The 19,665-nt window shown below is 49.8% G+C and overlaps 1 protein-coding gene across 2 annotated transcripts in view; it reads left to right on the forward strand.

Moving 5' to 3' along the window:
- LOC144148985 (homeobox protein Meis1-like) overlaps positions 1-19,665 on the forward strand; it is a 383,179-nt gene that overhangs the window by 220,392 nt on the left and 143,122 nt on the right. For both annotated transcript variants that reach the window (XM_077680507.1, XM_077680508.1), the window contains exon 9: positions 17,860-17,901. In XM_077680507.1, the coding sequence (XP_077536633.1) occupies positions 17,860-17,901 (42 nt within the window). The remainder of the gene's footprint in view (positions 1-17,859; positions 17,902-19,665) is intronic.

Consider the following 19,665-nt stretch of genomic DNA (forward strand, 5'->3'; position numbering starts at 1 on the left):
GCACGAGGAACTAAGAAAATATGTGAACTGCTGCTGCGCTAGAGGGGGCAGTACCAAAACAACAATGCAACAAATATGACTGAGCAGGGGGTCAGATTGAAATAGTGAAATAAATTTTGTGGCAAGAAAGAAAAAAGTGGGGGGGGGGGGGAGGGGGGGGAAGGCGGGAGCCCATTGGTGCAACGCGAGGGTTGATCGCCCCTCGCTGTGTCCTTAGTGCGCCCAGTGCTCCGTGGGTCTCGTACGGTCGCGGTTCCGCTGGCCCTGGCGTACCCGCATCTTATTTCCTTCCCCATCCTCCTCCTCCTCCTCCTCCTCCTCCTCCTCCTCCTCGAATCGCCGCGCCGGCGTTTCTCCCTGAGCCCGTGGTTAATACAGCCAAATCCGGGGGTAATTTGTCAATGTCAGACCCCGGTAAGCCTCGCTCCGGAAGGTCCACCGTGCACCGAGCGGCCCTTTTCCTTTCGCTTTCTCTGGGCGACGTCCCTGAAGCATCTCTGGGCGCCACTCTTGCCAGGGTCCCCTCTTCCTTCCTCTACCCGAGGTTCCTCTGTTTGTGGCTGGCTGGCTGCGCCGAGGCCTCGATCCGGGAGATGTATTTATGTGCGCGGGTGATTGTTTGAACAAGTGTGTCGTTCCCTTTCTTTTTCTTTTGTTCTTGCCGTTTTGGTGACTTTCGCCCAGCCGCCGTTTGCCAATCCCCGGCAATGTTGTTCCTGGTGTGCGTTGTGGCCTCTTCCCCCCGTCCCCGTCCTCCTTACTGCCCTTTAGTTTTCTTTCACTAAATACCTATATTGCGGGTAGTAGCCAGGGGCGCTGGATACCACCCTCGAGCGTCAGATACAGTTCCGCTAAAAATGAATGCCCCAGAAAGTGAAGCAGAACACAGTTGCCCAGATAGCCGAATTAGTAAGGCACCCGAGATCTAATGAGAAGGCGTGGGGTCGGTCCCCACTCTGGAGGCGTGATTTTCTCCACTTCCTCGCCTACGTAAATTTAAAATGTTAACTTCAAATTAAAATGTTAACTTAACATTGAAAATGTTAACAATAATCGTAGTTTTAAAAAGCCTAACCAATTCCCAATGAACCGCGGTGGCTCAGTGGCTAAGGCGTTGCGCTGCTGAGCACGAGGTCGCGGGTTCGATTCCCGGCAAAAACGCGCGTGTGTACGAGATTTCGGCGCACGTTAAAGATCCACGGGTGGTCAAAATTAATCCGGAGCCCTCCACTGCGGCGTGCCTCATCGCCTGCGTTGCGTCGGCGCGTTAAACCCTGGAATGAATCAATTTACACCGCCTCGTTGCAACGCGTTGGTTACGAGGAAACAGGCCAAACACGTGACTGACGTTGATATCGTCACTCTCGCTATGATTGTGCGAGATGCATATGTATGCACGACAAAGTCGCGTCACCATTGCCACGTCACAGCAGTTCCTTTTGCAACTGATTCTCCGGGAACCTTTCTCCGGTAGCCACCGGTACCCGAAAAGTTTAAAAGCTTTGCTAAAGCACGACCAGTCTCGAAAATATGATTAGAGATGGCCGTTATTATATGCTTGTCGTAATGGTACAGCTATAGGCGTCCCGTCCCACATTTCGAGGCGATTTCACGCGACGTCCCACAGAGTGAACCGGACGTGCCACAGAACCTCTCCTCTAAGACCAGCACCGTAGACAAAGCCTCGCCGTTTTTCGGCCGAAGTACTGCTGGGCAAAGGAACCGTCGGCGACAAATAGCGGGCGCCGTCGAAAGAACGGGATAAAGAACATTAAGAAACTAAACGGAAGCAATGGAGAGACCGAAGCGCAACGCCTGGAGTTGAGAGCTCTTTCTGGTTGGAGCGTCCGCCACGGTGCTGCGCATGACAGAAGAGAGGAGGGCTGCGGGGTTCGACTCGATGCGGGCTGCAAAAACAAAAGGTTCTGTATTTCGAACTCAACAACAGCGACCTAGAATTGCCACACATTACTGGAAAAAGAACGGCGAATAATAAGTGAAAATATTAAAAAGGGAGACGCTTCGGGTATCCCGAGTTGGTGGAGGCGACGTCTTCTGCAGGGCACTCCGGAGAGCATGAAGATCGGAGACTTGGCCAGCCGCGCGGTCGCCCCCTCTTTTTCCTCCTCTTTTTTGGGGGCTGAGCTTTTTGGTTTGTGTTGTGGATTTTGATGAGCAAGACACCCTCCAGCCTTCCTCGCTATCCAGTTTGTTTCTTCGCGTTTCCTTTCTTGTTTTTTTTTTTTATTATTATTATTTTGGCTCAGTCCACGCACGATTCTTCGATGGTTGCCTGGTGGTGTGCCGGGAGGCGTCTGCAGCTGCCGGTCCCTCATGCACGGGCCACGACAGTGTTTGTGTTTGCGTCTGGTCTCCATTTCCCTCTTTCTTTCTTTCTTTCTTTCTTTCTTTCGCATTCTTCTCGCGGGTGGTGGGGAGCAGCAGCGCGGCTGCGGTGGCGTCTGGTTTGTGTTTCAGGCGCCCATGTCATCTGCCTCCCCCTTTCTTCCTTTCATTTTTATTCCATCTATCTATTTTTTTGCCTCTTTCTTAGCACTCTTTATCCCAACACGCTATGCGCGTCGCGCGTTTGTTGCCGAAGCTGCCTGAAGGTCGAGAGCTCTAACCCTCCTCTCCTATACCACTCGTCGGTTGGCGGCCCTTGAGTAAATATAACCGTCGGAGAAAAATGCGGAATGCGAGAAAAATTGCGGCCACATTTTTGTTTCCTACTTTAAGCGTTTGTTTGGACAAGAACAATTCCGGTCAGGTTAGAGGTGGATCGGGAGCCCTAACTAATTGTTGTGACGTACGTGTGTGGGCACCGACAAATAGTTGTGACGTGCTTAGTGACGAAAACAATACGTGTGCGCGGTGTCACGTGCACAAGCTGCGACGGTTTTCCGTAAAGCGTGTCGTACACTTTACGTACCATGCCAATGATTTGGCATTGGTTCGTCAAGATTTCCTTTCTCCCTTTTAGAAGCTGGACATACTCTGAGACCCGCGTCATGTCATTATTGTCCAGTCGGCGCGCGCTTACACATAACTTCGTTATTTTGGCGCGGAATACGAAAAACAAGATTTATCGCGGCGCGTGCCGCCTTTTGTGGCCTCGAAAAGGCGGCACGTTTGAACCTGCTCGAGTAGTTCCTTGCTATACCCTTTCTTTTCTGTTTCTTTTTCTCCATAATACGAACAGGTTTGCGTTCCTAACATGGTAATAAAACGCCGGTTTTGTGACATTTGTGGCGGTGGCACCGCCATCGCACGTATTTGATAGCCTCGCTTTCGATAGCCTCAGCTCCTACGGTAATGAAATACATAGCCCACAATGCAAGCCTCCGCAAGGCCGGCGCACTTTTGTATTTTTGTTGCCCGAGGTTCTTAAAGTTCACCCGCCGCTCACCCTTTGCGCTTGGCGGAAACGAAGATGCCAGTTTGCTGAGGTAACGTTGATTGGCAGGATAAGGGGAATCGGAGAGAGAGAGAGAGAGAGAGAGAGAGAGAGAGAGAGAGAGAGAGAGAGAGAGAGAGAGAGAGAGAGAGAGAGAGAGAGAGAGAGAGAGAAGGAGGGAGGGACTTTATGGTCAGGGTTTTATTTTGCAACAGCTTCTTAATAACTGCAGGGCTCCTGATTATTCGTCTATGCCATTAAAAGAGGCAGACGGTTATTCCAGTGCATTCAAGTGCGTTCGTTGCATTCCAGTGCATTCCTCAAAATGTTTATTTCCGTTTCAAGGCGGGACGTTGCTACACGTAGCTGCACTCGCGAAAATGTAAGCCTGTACCACTGCACATCGATCAGCTTTGACGCCACATGCGTCTCGTCCAAGCCAATCAGAGCCCGCTCGAAGTTCACTTTCGGAACGGACAAAACTGATAATCTCGCCCCAGGGCTCGTGGTCGGTTCGAGCGCTTTTACTGGAACAGCGGGTGAAAAACGGCAGGACAACTTTCTCGTGGTCCCCAATAGTTTTATTTTTGATGCTCGGTGCTCGCGAAGAGAGCCTGCGGTACGTCCCGTCGTTTTCGTCTACGTCCAGCCCGTCCGAGGTCTTCGTTCTCAGCGGAACGAACACTCCGAGACCCAAGATCGGTTGACGTTCGTTGACTCTTGCGGAGCAGCAGGCGGCGGCTGGGCGTGGAATTCGTTTGCGCAAGCGCAGTAGAAGCGCGCAGCTAGGCCCCGCGCCTGGGCTCGTCCGTCGCAAGGCGGGGTGTTATGATTGCCTCGCGCATGGAAGAGGAGGGGGGAGGGAGCGCCTCTTCACCGCCGCTTCCTTCCCGGCGCAATAATGGACCGGTCATTAAGTCTTCTTAAAGCGCGGGCGCGTCGAAAGCGAAGGCACAACGACGAGCCAGTGCTGGACGTGACTGGTTTTGTCTGGAGGAGTGGGGAGGGGGAGGGGGGTGCATCTGCTGGCAGAAGAGCCCGAGCGTACGCACTTCCGATGGATGGACGGACGGACAGCGAACGAGATGCGCGCGAAATTATCGTCTCCTCTCCCCTCTCGTCCTACCCTCGCTGGCGCTCTTGGAAATCATCTCGGACGAGGGAACAGCAGCGGTGCATGCAGTGAAGAGCGTCGTCGTCTCCTTGACGAAGAAGAGAGCCCGACTCCCCCGAATTTCGCTTTTGTTTATTTTCTTTTTCAGTTTGGAGGAGCGCTTGTGTTTCCATTATGAGTAGCCAGCGAGTTCGGGCAATTGCTGTGATGTGGCAAGGGGGGGGGGGGGGGGGGGGATACGCCGCAGAAACGAGAGAGGGTGGAGACAACGCCGCGAGGAGCGCGAGATGGGTTTTGAAGAAGGCTGATTGTTGATGAGCTCGGCGAGTCGCAAGAAAAACAAAGTGGCCGCCGCTGAGCGGCGCACGCTTGAAGAGAGTATGAGAAAGGGGGGAGAGGCGTTGATCTTCCAGGGCAGTGATGGCGGTGGTTGTGGTGGCGGCTCAAAAGAAGGGGACGGCGTCGACTGGGCTCTTTCCTTCGCGTCTTGAGGTCAAAAGCATTCGCTCTCCGATGGGGCAAATGGAAGGGGGATGAAGATGAGGCTGTGGGAGAAGTGGCTGCTGCTTGTGCAGGGTTCCCGCACTTCTCGTCGTCAGAGTCAATTACGCGTTCCGCAGCGCTGGTAGTGTTGTGGCGACCGACAAACGTTGCCCTCTTCAGGGGAGAATGGAAGTGATAGGTCTCTCTCTCTCTCTCTCTCTCTCTCTCTCTCTCTCTCTCTCTCTCTCTCTCTCTCTCTCTCTCTCTCTCTCTCTCTCTCTCTCTCCTTCTGTGTTTTTGCGTGTGTGTGTGCGTGTGGGTGGGTGGGTTGGTTGGGTGTGGGTGTGTGTGTGTGTGTGTGAGCCGCCGATAATAAGACTGGGAATTGGTGTAGAAGCTAGATATACACCACGGTATAAGGCATAGTTCTTACACCGTGATGTATACGTAGAACAGGTTCACGCTATGGCCTTGGCGGTGTTGCCTTTTTAAGTGTAGAGCACTTTAAGGGCTCACCTTGTCGTCGTATAAATCCAAGCGGTTTATATAGTCACAAGAATTTGAAACTCGTGAACCGCTGGCGCTTGTCATACATCTTTCCGTTTTGAAAACAGCATACATCTTCCCGTTTTCAAGATGAATCAACACCAACTCACCGAACTTTCCATCTTCCCATTGTTTAGCGCAAAGAAAACTTCAGGTAGATTTCAGGCAAAAGATACGCAATTAACCGGCAGCGCCCGCGTGCATTCAGTTGAGAACGCTGTTTAAGTTGGTTCTGAGGATAGTAAGCGAAAAAAAAGTGGCAGTGCAACGCCGGCACGCGCGGCAGGAAGAGCAAGCACTCAAAGATCAGAACTCCAGCTAGCGCAGTTTCAGGCAGGGGGCGCGTGAGCACCGCGAAGGCGGGAAATTTGAAATGCGTTGGGTGGTTGCAGTGACCGGATAATGGCGCTACAGCCCATTCTTGCGAATCACTGTTCTGCACTTCCGGCAGCTTTCACATTGAGTGGAACGGCTTAAATTTTTTGTAAATACGTTTTGTAAATACATCTTCGCCTTCACGTCTTCCTCACTGCAACAATGTCCTTAAATAGGCCGAGTTTTGGCCGCAGTTGACGCGTACACAGATTTGCCCCTAACGCCTGTCAGGTGTTATGAACATGAGCTGTCGTCGTGGACGCGCTGTGCTCGTCGCCATAGCGACGCCGAACAGAGCCCCTTTCGTGTAATTCTATATCTGAATTCTCTCTTTTTTTTATGTCGTGGACAAAAATGAGTCTTCGACCACCGCACGTGACGGGGGCGGCCGAAAAAGATGAGAACGTGTCACGAACATCCTGAGTACATCCCCCCTTTCCCCCATATTTCTGCCGACCACGTAGCGGGGAGGGGCAATCAACACCTCTTAAATGTCAAGGCCTCGTCATCACCACACACACACCTCCTGATGCTCTCACCTCAAGCCGTTATTAGTTCCAAACACGCTTGCCCTGATGACGTAGCCTAATTTTCGGTCAATCAAAGAGCAGCGCCGGTCACCTCAAGCGGCCGAGTCGCGCAGGCCTGATGAACTCTCTGGGTTTCGCTGTATTAAGCAAAACACGATTGGAAGAGCAAATAATAGCTATAAACAGTAATGAAAAGAAACGTCGCGCAAGCAAAAGAAGAAAAAAAAAACACTCGCTTTCATTATTTTCTCTCGTTCATTTTTTTTTTTTTTTGTTCTCCCTCTCTTTTCCGCTGTCGCTTGCGTCGTCGTCGGAAAGGACAACTGGTCTTGAAAAGCACCGCCCCGTGGCGGCGCAGCTCCGAATACTAAGCAGAGCAGGGCCCTCCCTGCGTGGTAGGAGTGCCGGCACACGGCAGGGTAGGGAATGCGCATCAGAAGCAGCAGCGAGCAGTTCATGATGCGCGGACGACCGCGTCGAGCACAAATCGTCGTCCGCGTCATTTACATGCGGGAGAAGACCGGCCGGAGAAGAGGAGGAGGTCTCCGTGTAATTTCTCCCTTCTGACGCAATGCCCCTTTTTGTGTTTTATCTCTCGTACGTTTTTGTGGCACGTGTTTTTCCACCTCCTCTCTCTCCTTCTCGTAGTTCTCCTGGTCGCGTCGATCTTTTGCTGGACGCCGCTGGCTGCCGACAGCGTCAGAGGAACTTTTGTTTTTCACGAAACGGGACGACTTTCTCGTCCTTTAATGTCTGGAGGAAGGGTTTTCAGGGGCAGGGGTGGCCTGCATTTAAGTTTGTTGCTTTTTCGAGCGGTTGGTTTCCCGCAGAATGTACGCGCAGCTTCGGCTGGCTCAGTCATGAAGGTATCCGGCGAGGACGGTATGCCTGCGAGAGAAAGTGAAAGATGCTTTGAGGCGAGCCGAGGAGCTAGGTGACTTCGGAATTATGAGTAATGAGTAGTAGTGATGAGTAATGAGAGCTCAGTCATTTCATATTTCACTAGCGTTATTTGTCAGCGTTCTTTCGAAAGAACAAGTGATGCTGGGAGCGTGAGTAATCAGCGCACGTTTTCGTGATGACACTGGTCACTTTTTTTTTTCCGCTTGGTCTGATTGGACTATCCGCATTTATCTGTCTATGCATATACAGTCCATGTCAAAATTTGCTAAGTCATGCCAAAAGTACATACGCCACAAAAACTTCAATGCACAAGCTCACCTCTCGAGCGAAGCTGAAACGTTTTATGTAAGAAAGCTTAAGAAAACATGTATTTCTTGCTGTCATAAAATGATTTGGTTACAGTTAAAAGTCAAGCTTTTGCACTGAATTCTATGCGGCTCAGACAACTTTGGCGTGGCCTAGAAAATATACATAAACCATTGTTATTAAGACCTCCTCCAGGCTGAAACTGACTTCGTTGTAAGCAGTATTTAGTTGGAATCAGTGTTGATTTGCTCTCCCTACTCCGCCGTTGTGACCGTAGAAAACAACAAAAGTTTCGAATACAGCGATTTCGTTGTATCGAGTGTTATCGCCTGTTTGGCCTCCTCCGAACTTAGACCAACGATGCACCGCCGCATCGTCAACCGATTTGGTCAGCGCTCTTTGGCGACCGCGACGTCCCCTTGGGCCCATGAACTACGCCGCCATCAACGACGAGCAGAAATTCGAGGCACGCCAGTGGTCCAGTGCCGGTGCGACGTGCGTGCTGGCGACTGGATTCGGCCGCCATCCTCCTCCGACGCGGTTGTTGGCGCGCGTTTGGCCGAGCGCCGATAAGGGGCTAAGCCGTCGCTTGCCGAACAGGTCGGCGCTCTTATCAGTGGGAACAACACGGCGCGGTCTTGTTGCTGCCGCCTTGCTGCTGCCTGCCCGTTTGCAAGAGGAGGGAAGCGGCGGTTCGCCTCTTCGAAAGCGCGCGAAAGGGGCAGCCAAGCATTGCCTTATGTCCATCCTTCCGCGCTGAGGCGAGTCTTGCGAAGAGCACGGCGACGACGGGAGTTGCGCAGTGAGCGGGTTCGTGACGCCACGATGGGGATTTCCTATTCGTGCTCCGAGAGAAGGGAGAAAGTTTGTGGTACTACGCGTGTTTAGTTGGTAGTGCTTGGTGCAGTGAGGGTCGTGGTATTTCTTCTGGTCGTCACATCTTGCGGTGAGGAACCGTTGAGGTGTCGAAACGCCTGGACGCGCAAGAGGCCGGATTGTGTGCGAGAGCGTGTTGTTAATTTGGAGCTCTGCGGAGAACAATCCGCCCCAAGTGGGTGTGAGGCGAAGTTGACAGTGGACGTCAGAGCCAGCCGCATGTACACGATATATATATATATATATATATATATATATATATATATATATATATATATATATATATATTTATATATATATATATATATATATATATATATATATATATATAGGGAGTAGTAGAACTTTGAATTGAAGATGGTAGAGAACACAAGAGAAGAAAAACTTCGAACAAGGTAAAAGCACGATTGTGGCCTACGTTTCAGCAAAGAGAACTTGCTTTCCTATATATATATATATATATATATATATATATATATATATATACCTGCTATCTTTCGATTCCAGTGTCGGTAAACGAGTTCGCAAATTCGACTCGGATAAGCGCATGTCGGTCGAATCGGCGTGCCGTTCGTCGAGATGTCGTAAGTTCCTTTGCAATCATCTTCACTCATCTCCAGTCGAAAGCCATGCCGTAAGCAGGGCGAACCTCTTCGGAATTCATTAGATGCCTCGTTTCTCCCTTTATTAAACTCGAGAATACCGTATAAAATCTGCGGTGTTGGGCTCAGTTTTTCGCCGTTGCCATGCGTGTCTACTGATTTTTCCTTCAAAGCCGCCCTTCTGCCACCATCGCATCTCTAAGCGGGGCGTCTATGCGTACAAACCTAAATCCAGCGAAGATAAATAATAATCAAAAGACCGGGGTGAGGGAAGATGGGGCCAGCGGCACAGTACACAGACGCCGCAGAAAATGGTGACCGCTCGGGGTCACGATGCTTCAGAGATCCAAGTCGTCGATACCACGCGAGACTGCCGTCTCATCGTGACGTGCGTGCATACCCTGTTTCTGCACTTCGCGGTCGATGGCGAGCCACTGCCCCTGACCAGCAACGCCTTCGTGAAGTCAACAAGGCTCGACGGCAACGTCACCCGCTGGAGATGCCCCCGAAAAGCTGCAGGACCGCCATGTTTCGAGCGATCCCGTGACGTCACTATCGCTGGTATCTGTCCTGACCGAAGAGTCTCGCGAGAAAAAAAAAAAAAAAGACTAAAAGTCGGTAGAAGTCTTCCCGAGGATGGTGGTGGTTGTTGCAAAGCGCGGCCGGGACTCTTGTACCACGGCGCGGACAGGGCAGTGGTGCGGTGCTGATGGCGGCGTCGTCTGCGGCGATGCAGTTCGTTGCTCGCCCATTAGTGGCGCGCGTAGTCACGGCGAGTCGTGACCGTACTCTCGCCGTGCATGGGTACTCTTCTTCGCCGCTGTAGATGACGATGGCCGCTTAGGCTAAGCCTGCTTCTTCTTTCGCTAATATGCGTGCAGCGCCGTTGTCGTTGACGAGCGCCTGCCTAATAAGCCTCGGAACGTGCGGTCCGGCACTGGGCCAGCGTTATAACCACTTTTTGTGCGTGAGCCTTCTGGTTCCTTTTTTGTTTGCTGGTTCAGGCGCGCATACCGGCCTTATTATCTTCATTACAGCGTTACGTCTATTGTTGGGTGTACACGCCTGCTCAGTCTTCGTTTTTTCTTGTAATTGTGGGCTAGGCTCTTTATAGCTGGCCATAATAGCGCTATTCAGCGTCGTACACGGGATATGCGGAGCTTTATCATGCCTGAGTGCATTCTCTGTCCGCCTGAGCTCTTTTTCTGTTGGTTAAGGCCAAAGCATCAACCGCGCTGCTGTGAGAACATTTCTATGGTGTGCGGCTAACGCGTTATGTGCCCGGCGGAGTTTCTTCAAGATATGAAGATGCATTCATTCGATGGCTGCGTGCATGAAACGGTATCCATCCGAGGAATGAGTCGTCCATTGCCTGTCACGTGATTTATTTTGTTCGGGGATATTGAGCAAGCAGCAGCTTCATCCTTCCTGCGTCGTTGGGATTAAAGTCACTCCTAGTGTTGTAGGACGTCACATTAAAGCTTAAAGGTTGATTAATGGGGTGTTAAAGCGACTGGAATGCAACAAACCTTCGTGTTTCTTGCCTTTTTTTCTTTCAAAACATCTCCAGGTAGATAGACATTCCCTTTCCCGGGTCGGATAATCTCCGTATAATTACATAATTACCAATGATGCAAGCCGCCGACTGGTTACCTCACCACGCAAGCCGGAACATCTCCAGTCGTAAGGGAGGCGAAAAGCAAGAACGCCCGTGTGTACGAGATTTCGGCGCACGTTAAAGGTCCCCAGGTGGACAAAATTAACCCGGAGCCCTCCACCACAGCGCACCTCATCGCTTGCGTTGCGTCGGCGCGTGAAACCCTACAATCAATAAATCGAAAGGGCCTCAGCAAATAGCTCGCGGTCGCAACGCGCTGCATGGAATTGCGCAGACTGAAGTGCTGTCCACACATATTCCGTAGAGGGGTCTTCGCTACTAAGCCGAGCATTACGAGAAATGAAAACGACATAAAAGGAAAAGACAGTCCGATGACCGCGGCTTTTCTTTACAGCGGCCAAAAGCGTGACCGTCGGCTTGAGAGACAGGGCGTCCCTGATGTAGATAATTCCGCGTGTTCAGTGCTACTTCCTTGCGCGTGCTATACACCTACAGGTAGGGTTGCCCTCGGCGGTTGTATCGGCACTCTTTCTGGACTCAATCCCGGTTGTTATGACCGGCCGTCATCACTTTTGGACGCTACCTACAGGAATCGGCTTGTTCAAATTTCCCGGGCTTTTTCTTCGGAAAGCAATCGTGGAATCGGCTTGTTTGGATTTTTTTTTCTGGGACGCAACCGTGCATCTTTGCAGCACTAATCGGCTTGTTTGAATTGCTTTTTCATGCTCTCGTGGTTGACGTCAAGTTTGTGCCATTTCTAGCCATCCTTTGGAAACAGTGTCCGCGTTAATGCCGTGGAAGACATTTTGCAGCCGTGTGGTCAACCTTTCATGTCATTCGATGGATTACTTTCAGACTCTCGACCTGAAGTGTTCCTATCCGGGGCGCTCGCGATAAGCTCGGTCACACTCGTCAATCTTCCCGCAAATGATACACTATCTCGATAAAGACTTCGTTGTTAACACAATAGCCGAATTCGGCTACTAAAGACGTTCTTTTGTGCGTCTAACAACATGAAATTCGAGAGGGAATAAGCCTCCACAGGCGAAATGTTTGGCTTATCCTTACATCGACGATTACGGAACTCCACCCGTATGTTTTCTTGGCTCACCTGAGTAACGTCAAGTAAATCCCGCCATAACGAGTTTGGAATCTGTCAATGTGAAAGCCAATACGTCTTGGTCTTAAGCACTTGTTCCTTTCACCTAATTCTGCTTATTCGCTGTCTCAGAGGAGGCTGCACTGAAAAATATATATACATGCAAACCGTCCAGAGGACGGCGTGTACAAAATCCCGGGCCATCTCCACTAACGTGAAACCTCGGGAGGAGCGAAGCATGCAGTGCATAAGTGTATTCTTGGCGCCTTGGCGTTTTTGCCCACGGAGATGAAACCGTTGGGGGGGTAGAGGTATACAGCCTTGCTGTAAAAGTCTCTTGTCTTTGAAGCCCGAAGCGCTCCAGCGCGAGTCGTGCACGAGTGGTCCATGTTTTTTTAACTACGCTTATGTTCTAGCGCGAGCCGTAAACAAGTTTCCCGGTGTTTTAGTACCGTGACTACATGAGACAACAATTACGACGACGACAGGAGACGCCAGCAGCCGCAGTGCCTAAGGGGCTTCGCCCCTGACAAGCGGTGATTTTTCACCGGCTCGCATTTGCCTCGAAGCATCCGCTAGGAGAATTTACGCGCGCGTAATTCAAATCAGGCACGTACGCCTTAGTTCGGTGTACGTATTAAGTTCACAGAAAGATCGGCGCGCGCATTCAAAATGCAACCACGAGAACATCGGAGGCACTTCTGGCACGTGGCACGTTCTCCGTCCCCCGCGATGCCCCGTGCTGTGAGGAACCCGCTCGGCCCGCGAGATTTAAATACGTCGAAGATTAGATCCCTCTGTAGTTTCGTGCGACCTCATCTGAGCCAGCGCAAGTGTTTTGAAATGTGGCGTACGTGCCTTGTCAAGGCTTTGCTCGCTATAGTGCTCGCGCCTCAAGATCGGGCTTGAAGGATTTCAGCGTGTGATCATCTTAATGTGGAAATACACTTGCTACACGGCTTGCGCCAAGACCAGGGAGCTGATAAGTATCTGTTACGCAACGTATGCTTCGGGGAACTTGCTTCCAGCGGGTCCGTGGCGGATTTAATCTTTCTTGAAGCAGCTGAGCAGGGCCCTTCTAAACGAGAGATTTTTACTTATAGGACTTGGAAGACTCATGCGTGTGTGTTTCCTTAGCGCGCTTGGCTGAATCTCGTCAGTGTTGCGTACAGGCGGACACAGTAATCGTCAACATTACTAGCAAGCCCCACGTCCTGTACGTTCACCTACACATCACCACACATGGAGTCGTGTAGCACGTCGAGTTGCGCTTCTCACTAAATCGCGCACAGCATCACACGCGACTTGGAACTTGCTATGTGTCGTTAAAGGGGCCATGAAGACGAAATGCGGCTTTGTTCAGTTTGAAAGAACCAGAGTTTGGTAGCTCACTAGGCTCCATTCGAGCCACGAAAACGTTTTTTTTTTTAAACGAAAAAGAAGTAAGAAATATTGGAAAACTTTTAAAGTTCGCGCTGCAGTGACGCATGTGGACAGGTGTGACGACAATTCTTCGCGCACTAAGTAAGCGCCTGTATACTATGGTGCTCCTTCATGCTGGATGCGTGTATTGTCTTATCCAGAACTCTCAGTGGCTAAGGCGTTGCGCTGCTGAGCACGAGGTCGCGGGTTCGATTCCCGGCCGTGGCGGCCGCTTTTCTGATGGAGGCGAAAAGCAAAAACGCCCGTGTGTACGAGATTTCGGCGCACGTTAAAGATCCCCAGGTGGTCAAAATTAATCCGGAGCCCTCCACTACGGCGCGCCTCATCGCCTGCGTGGCGTCGGCGCGTTAAACCCCACAAACAATCAAATCAATCTTATCCAGAACTGTTCCTTTTTCACGATTTTCAAGTAACCGCTTAGGCGCAATGGAATCCCGCTTTCACGCACGTGCCGTGTGTCCGCACATCTTATCAGAGCTTTTCGATCGACCAACTGGTCTACGGGGAAATGCGTTATGTTTTTTGTCGGGGTGCCATCGGTATACCACTAAGCAAGCTGTTGCTTTAATAAAGTGCGTGGTATAACTGACACCATTCGCATTTACAAAAACTGCAACTTCGCTCTTTCACTGAAGAAGTCGCGGTCGAAGACGTAGTCGTCCGAGTTGGCGGTTGCCATGGCAACCGTTCCTCCAGGCCTCCGCGGCAACTGGAGCAAGATGGATGATCGCTACTCCTCGCGTCTCCTCTTCGCACCCGGCGTTTCTCGAGCAACGCTGCGCCTATCTCGTTGCACGGAGACGGTTTCTCGCACTCCGTTCTTCCTCTTTATCATGGAACCTCCCGCTTTTTTTTTTTATCTTCCCCGGTCCTTGTCTGTAGGAAGACGCTGCGCGAATCTCTCGCTCGACGAGAGTGAGACGCCAGCAGAGATCTCCCCTGCGCTTGGTTTATTTATCAGGGAGCGGTGCGCAGTATTGCAATTACACGAGTGCCGTATCACGTGTGTCCTTTTTTTTTTTCTCGCCACCGCGTTTCTTGGAGAAGTTATACCGCGGAGAGCAAAACGGTAACTCTCCGTGAAGGACTGAATGGATCGAATAGTCCTAACGCACTCTCACTGCGGTTGCGGTAAATGGTACAATTCGTTGCAGAGCAGCTGAGTAATGCACAAATTGATGAGCTTGTTGTGCGGATTGATCATGTGGTAAAGTGATCCAATTAAAGAATACGGGTTACGCTACTATACGTCCGGCCGGGGGGCGCCTTCGAACCGGTGTTCGTGTAATCGCGAATTTATTTTACGCCGCTCGCATTTCCTTATGCAATTTGCATGCGGTACCCGCCGCGGTAGCTCAGTGGCTGAGCACGGGGCGCGGGTTCGATTCCCGGCCATGGGGGCTGCGTTTCAGGGGGAGGCCAAAAGCAGAAACGCCCGTGTGTACGAGATTTCGGCGCACGTTAAAGATATCCAGGTGGTCAAAATTAATCCGGAGCCCTCCACTACGGCGCGCCTCATAACCTCTGCACTTCTGGCGCGTTAAACTTCATGATTATGAAACACCACAATCAACTCAATATTTGTGTGGTCAGTTCATTCATGTATCACGAAGGGGGAGGGGGGTTAGTTACACGGCTGAACTCTTGTAAAATACGCTTCGTGGGGGCACGGTGCTTGATGCATTGCGGAAGCCATAACGGCACATAGGGATTTGTGTTGAGGGCGTCGGTGGACGGTGGACACGTGGTGTCATCCTTGCCATTCACCTAAAGCAGTGCACGACCGGCAAATCGACCAACTTGTCAGCGGTGGTGAGGACTTTCTCACACCAGCACCCGATGTATAGGTATTGCAACTGTAGGAAAGGGGCCGTGGACTCGGTGATCCTCCTATATTCATTCAGGTGTGTAAGGCCCGGCCAGAACTTAGAGAGCGGCGTGGACAAGCGCACGCCCAGCTGCGCAGTCGTGTTCGATCTTCTCTGTGTCGCGTGGCACTGCTGACCTGGTCAGGTACCGCTGATGACGATTGTGGGATGCAGTGGTGATGATGATAGTGGCGCTGATAGTGGACAAAGCTGCCGCCACTACACAAGAAAAATGGAAAGTTGGGCGAGTTGGTACGTGTTCAGCGCCCGTCTTGTGAATTTCTTCTGTGTCTCTCGTCGTTTATTGTGCTGTTGCATTCCATCGTGAATATGTAGGTGCACCCTAATTTTCAGAAAACCCAATTTTACGAAACTTTCCTTAACGTATACGACTTCGGATTTCCCCTCAGCAGTTATGTTACGAAGTTCCCGATTTAACGAAATAATTGTCGGGTAAAGGTGACTTCGTTAAATCGAAGTTCAGCTGTATACTTTGGCATAAGTGGGAAGGAGGCGTGTCCGCAACCATTTCCTCGACCGTTTCGCGCGTCCTCATTCTGCAGCACACACAGTCACTGACACTGAATTCGCGTTGCAGGGGTCGTGATCGTCCGCCATTTTCTTTTTCTTGTAGAGTATGCAAAATTGGGGTCCTTGGAGCGTTACCAAGAGGGGTGTATAGCACAGAACGTGGTTTAAGCGTTGTCTCTTGCTTCTCATTGTGTTGATTTTTTGACCGGCCCTGGCTATACCGGTGTGAGCAAACGAAAAGCGAGGTTTGTTATCACGACCGCTTGTCACTAAGAAGGACGCGTCGGCGCCATCGTATATCGAGGTCGCGGGCGAGCACGGGAGAACCTTCATTTTTCTTTCGTGGACGAAGAATCCTCTCGCGAGCGGGTCTCTTCTCGCTTCGTATTCACGAGGAGAGCTTCCCTGCTGAGTCGCACGTTGTCAAAGCTATATATATATATATATATATATATATATATATATATATATATATATATATATATATATATATATATATATATATATATATATATATATATATATATATATATATATATACACGGTATACGCCGCTTGAACCTCGAGCCAAACGCCGTACACACATGTATATGCGGGACGCGTGCGGCGAAGACATTTTATTCGGAGAGGCCGTATTTTATATACATATGGCCCGCGTGCGCGCAAGCCTTGCTTGACCCGTGGGACCTGTCTTTTTCCTCGTCCTTTATCGTGTGCATGCAGATTTCGACTAATGATTGTTTCCAAAGGTTGCGCGCTTCATGAGCGCTCGCCAAGTTCTTTTATTACTTTTCTTGGGGTGGGGGAGTGTGTAGATATCACTAGAGATTGTAGGCTACCCTTCATGGCTCAAGGAATGGCTGAACCGATTCTTTTTATGTTGGAGCAGGCGGGGTCTTTATCTTGTTTTCCATTATCTGAATGCACTTCAAAAGCGCAAGTACAGCGATACCGAATGTCTATAGCCCGCTATGTTGTAGCAGAGAGAGAGAGAGAGAGAGAGAGAGAGAGAGAGAGAGAGAGAGAGAGAGAGAGAGAGAGAGAGAGAGAGAGAGAGAGAGAGAGAGAGAGAGAGAGAGAGAGAGAGAGAGGCCTATGCACGTTTAAGAAAACAGTCATAAAGCGCCGCAGTCTGATTAGGTCTCTGTAATGAGATCCGTATGCTGTAAACTTGCTCGATAAACTACATAACTTGGACGTTTTCTCAAAAAAGTTGGGAATCGAGGTGCTACGCAAACATTGCGTTGCGGTTTAAGTACCGAAGTTTCCATGTCTCTGTAATGAGATCCGTATCTTGGAAACTTGCTTGATATAAACTATACAACTTGGACGTGTTTTTGAGGAAGTTGGGATTGATGTGCAGCTTTCCCGCTCATGGCAGTCCTTTCAACAGTGATCATGTACTCTGCAATTTTTTTAGCGAAATCAAAAGTTCTTTTGCACAGCTAATAATTGGGGTGAATACTTGATTTGTGCCCAGTTTCAAGCCGCGCACGTTGCGCGACTGGGTTCCTGAGCCATGGGAACTATCCCGTAGAAATGCATGGGGAGTTAGATTTGACAGCGAATTACACAAAAAAATATTCAGAAACCTGAAATGTTATTTTAGCGTTTTAATCTTCACGTTGACTTCTAGCTTTATGCCAAATATCATTTTCCTAAAGTGGTTTTTCTAGGTTCCCGAGAGGTTGTAATTTTGAGCGAGAAAGCTGGGTATGTGGGGTGTTACGGGGACATTGCCTTGCGCTTTACGTATCGAAGTTTTCAAAGATTGTTAGGGGAGGCTGTAGCCTTCACCGGTGTTTAATATTCGCTGTGTTAGTTGGCCTTTCTCGATTGGGACTGGGAAACCTTACAAGAAAACGAACAATTTGAAGGTATCCTTTGTGGTGGTCGCTACCTGTTGGTGTAAAAACCATGCACGCACACATACATACACAGCGCGCGCACACTCACACGCACGCACGCACGCAAACGCCAAATAACATACATACACTATTCCTAACGTCGCGACATTTTGTCGGGGAGTTCTTTGGCGCTACTTGCGCAGCCTTTGGCATTTAATTGGTGTCGTCGCATCGGCAGTGGGAATCCTGAAGAGCTTTTTGTTTTTGTTTTCAATGTCGCCCTGACTTAACTTGTACCTTTTTTCCCTTCTTGTGCTGCAGGTAAATCGGTGGACTCCTTCAGCCTGGGGCTTTCTCCGCACGGTAAGGGCGCCATATGTTTTCCCACCCATTTATTCCGTTACGTAATAGTTCCTAAGCTTTTTGTCGTTGAATGAACGCGGAAAGTGTAGCCTGCAGCCTGTACAATGCTAGAGAATAGGGAAAATATTGTGACGGTTTTTAGAACGAAAGGGACTCTGCATCACTTCCGGTAGACGCTTTAACTCTATCCTTCGCGTCTGGAAGCGTTGTGGAAGATGTAGTTATCGCCAATATGGAGCGGCACTGCGTGATTGGCTCTTCACAGGGGACTCGCCTTCCGTTTCTGCCTTGCTTTTGTGGCTTTGTTTTCTAAAAAGAATAATCGAATTCCTTCATTGCTGCAAATACAAGGAAGCCGGCCAATAGCCGCTACACCGCTGTAATAACGCGATTCGAGCGCTCGAAAAGCGCCAGGACAGGGAAAGAGACAAAGATCTTTTAAGGAAATTTTCAAGTTACCGGAGGGACATTAAGCAGTAATTTTTGGCTGAAGTACGTTGTGACCACCTGTTCTAAGTATTGGATCTATTCGTTGACTACGTTCTGAAAGCATTTAGTATTTAGAAAAAAGTAAGGAAAAGTGTTGCGGGGTCCCTTGAAGGTAACTGTTTCTCAAATGTTCAGAAAGAAAGTGGAGAAAAACAAGCGTCGTGGATACTGACCGACTTACAACCTCTGAAGGTGTCATAGTTAAGTCATACTAATAATTAAAAAATAATAATAAAAGCGCCGCACACTAAGTCCACACCGGAAATTTCTTGTCTGTGCCAACTGCAAAGCAGCTCACTCTTCGCTTGTTGCGCCACTGATCGACTAGTCACAGTTGAAAGTGTCTTATTACCTTCAACGGAGCAGAGAGCTTGTAATTTTGGTAGCGGTAATGGAAAAGTTTACAATGTTCGGTGTATCGGCTGATCTAACTTCGCTGAAATCGGCTGTTCAGAGTACAAATCGAAGCTGTCTGCTGTTGTTAATTTGGAGCTGGCGTGAAGTTTTCGATTGACTGGAACGCCATATATTGTATTCGTTTGCACGATAATGATTTTTTTTTCATTGTTTTCAATTCGAAGAAGGCCAATCTAGTTGCTTTCACGAAGTTTTAATTGACGGTGGGAGTGTTCGAATGCGCCACTCGTAGTTAACAGCATATCTCGTCGTAGCCTGTTTATCAGAACAGAAGAAGTTGTTTTACTACCGTACGACAATGGCAGCAACGACAATGACAAGGAAGAAACAATGATCGTCTGCAAAGGGGGTCGTACTGCGACAGCGAGAAATTTCAATTAAATAGGACCGTTGTTTGGCTCAGCCGTAAATACCGCGCACCTGGCATGCTCCACTGAGCGCGGCTGGCGAAAAAAAAAACAAAGGTCTGCTGTACTCGTTCCTGGTTCAAATCGAAAACGCGTATGCGCTCCTTTCCTTTTGTCCTCGCGCTGAATTCCTGTTCAACACGCGCGCAGGCGACAATGGAAACGAAACAAAAAGTCGTCGGGCACTGAAACGAGCAAAGCAAAAAAAAAAAAAAAAAAGAAACAGCTCGGCATACCTAGTTCTGTACAAACATGCGACTGCTCCCTTTCGTGTCGTTTGTGTCTTCCTTCTTTCGTGATTTATTTTTTCCGTTTTTTTTAACCGCGTTTTGGAGGAGCTTTTTTGTTTCCCCGCTGCAGTATCGCTGTCGCTGCGATCGCTAGCGCCCAAGCCACGCCTTCTCCCGCCGCCGGTGTCGTGCGCGCGGCGCTAGCTCCGCCTTCTTCTTTC

Source organism: Haemaphysalis longicornis, unplaced genomic scaffold (assembly GCF_048455015.1).
Source record: "Haemaphysalis longicornis isolate Haplotype H1 unplaced genomic scaffold, Haemaphysalis longicornis Haplotype H1 scaffold_8, whole genome shotgun sequence".
Lineage (NCBI taxonomy): Eukaryota > Metazoa > Arthropoda > Arachnida > Ixodida > Ixodidae > Haemaphysalis > Haemaphysalis longicornis.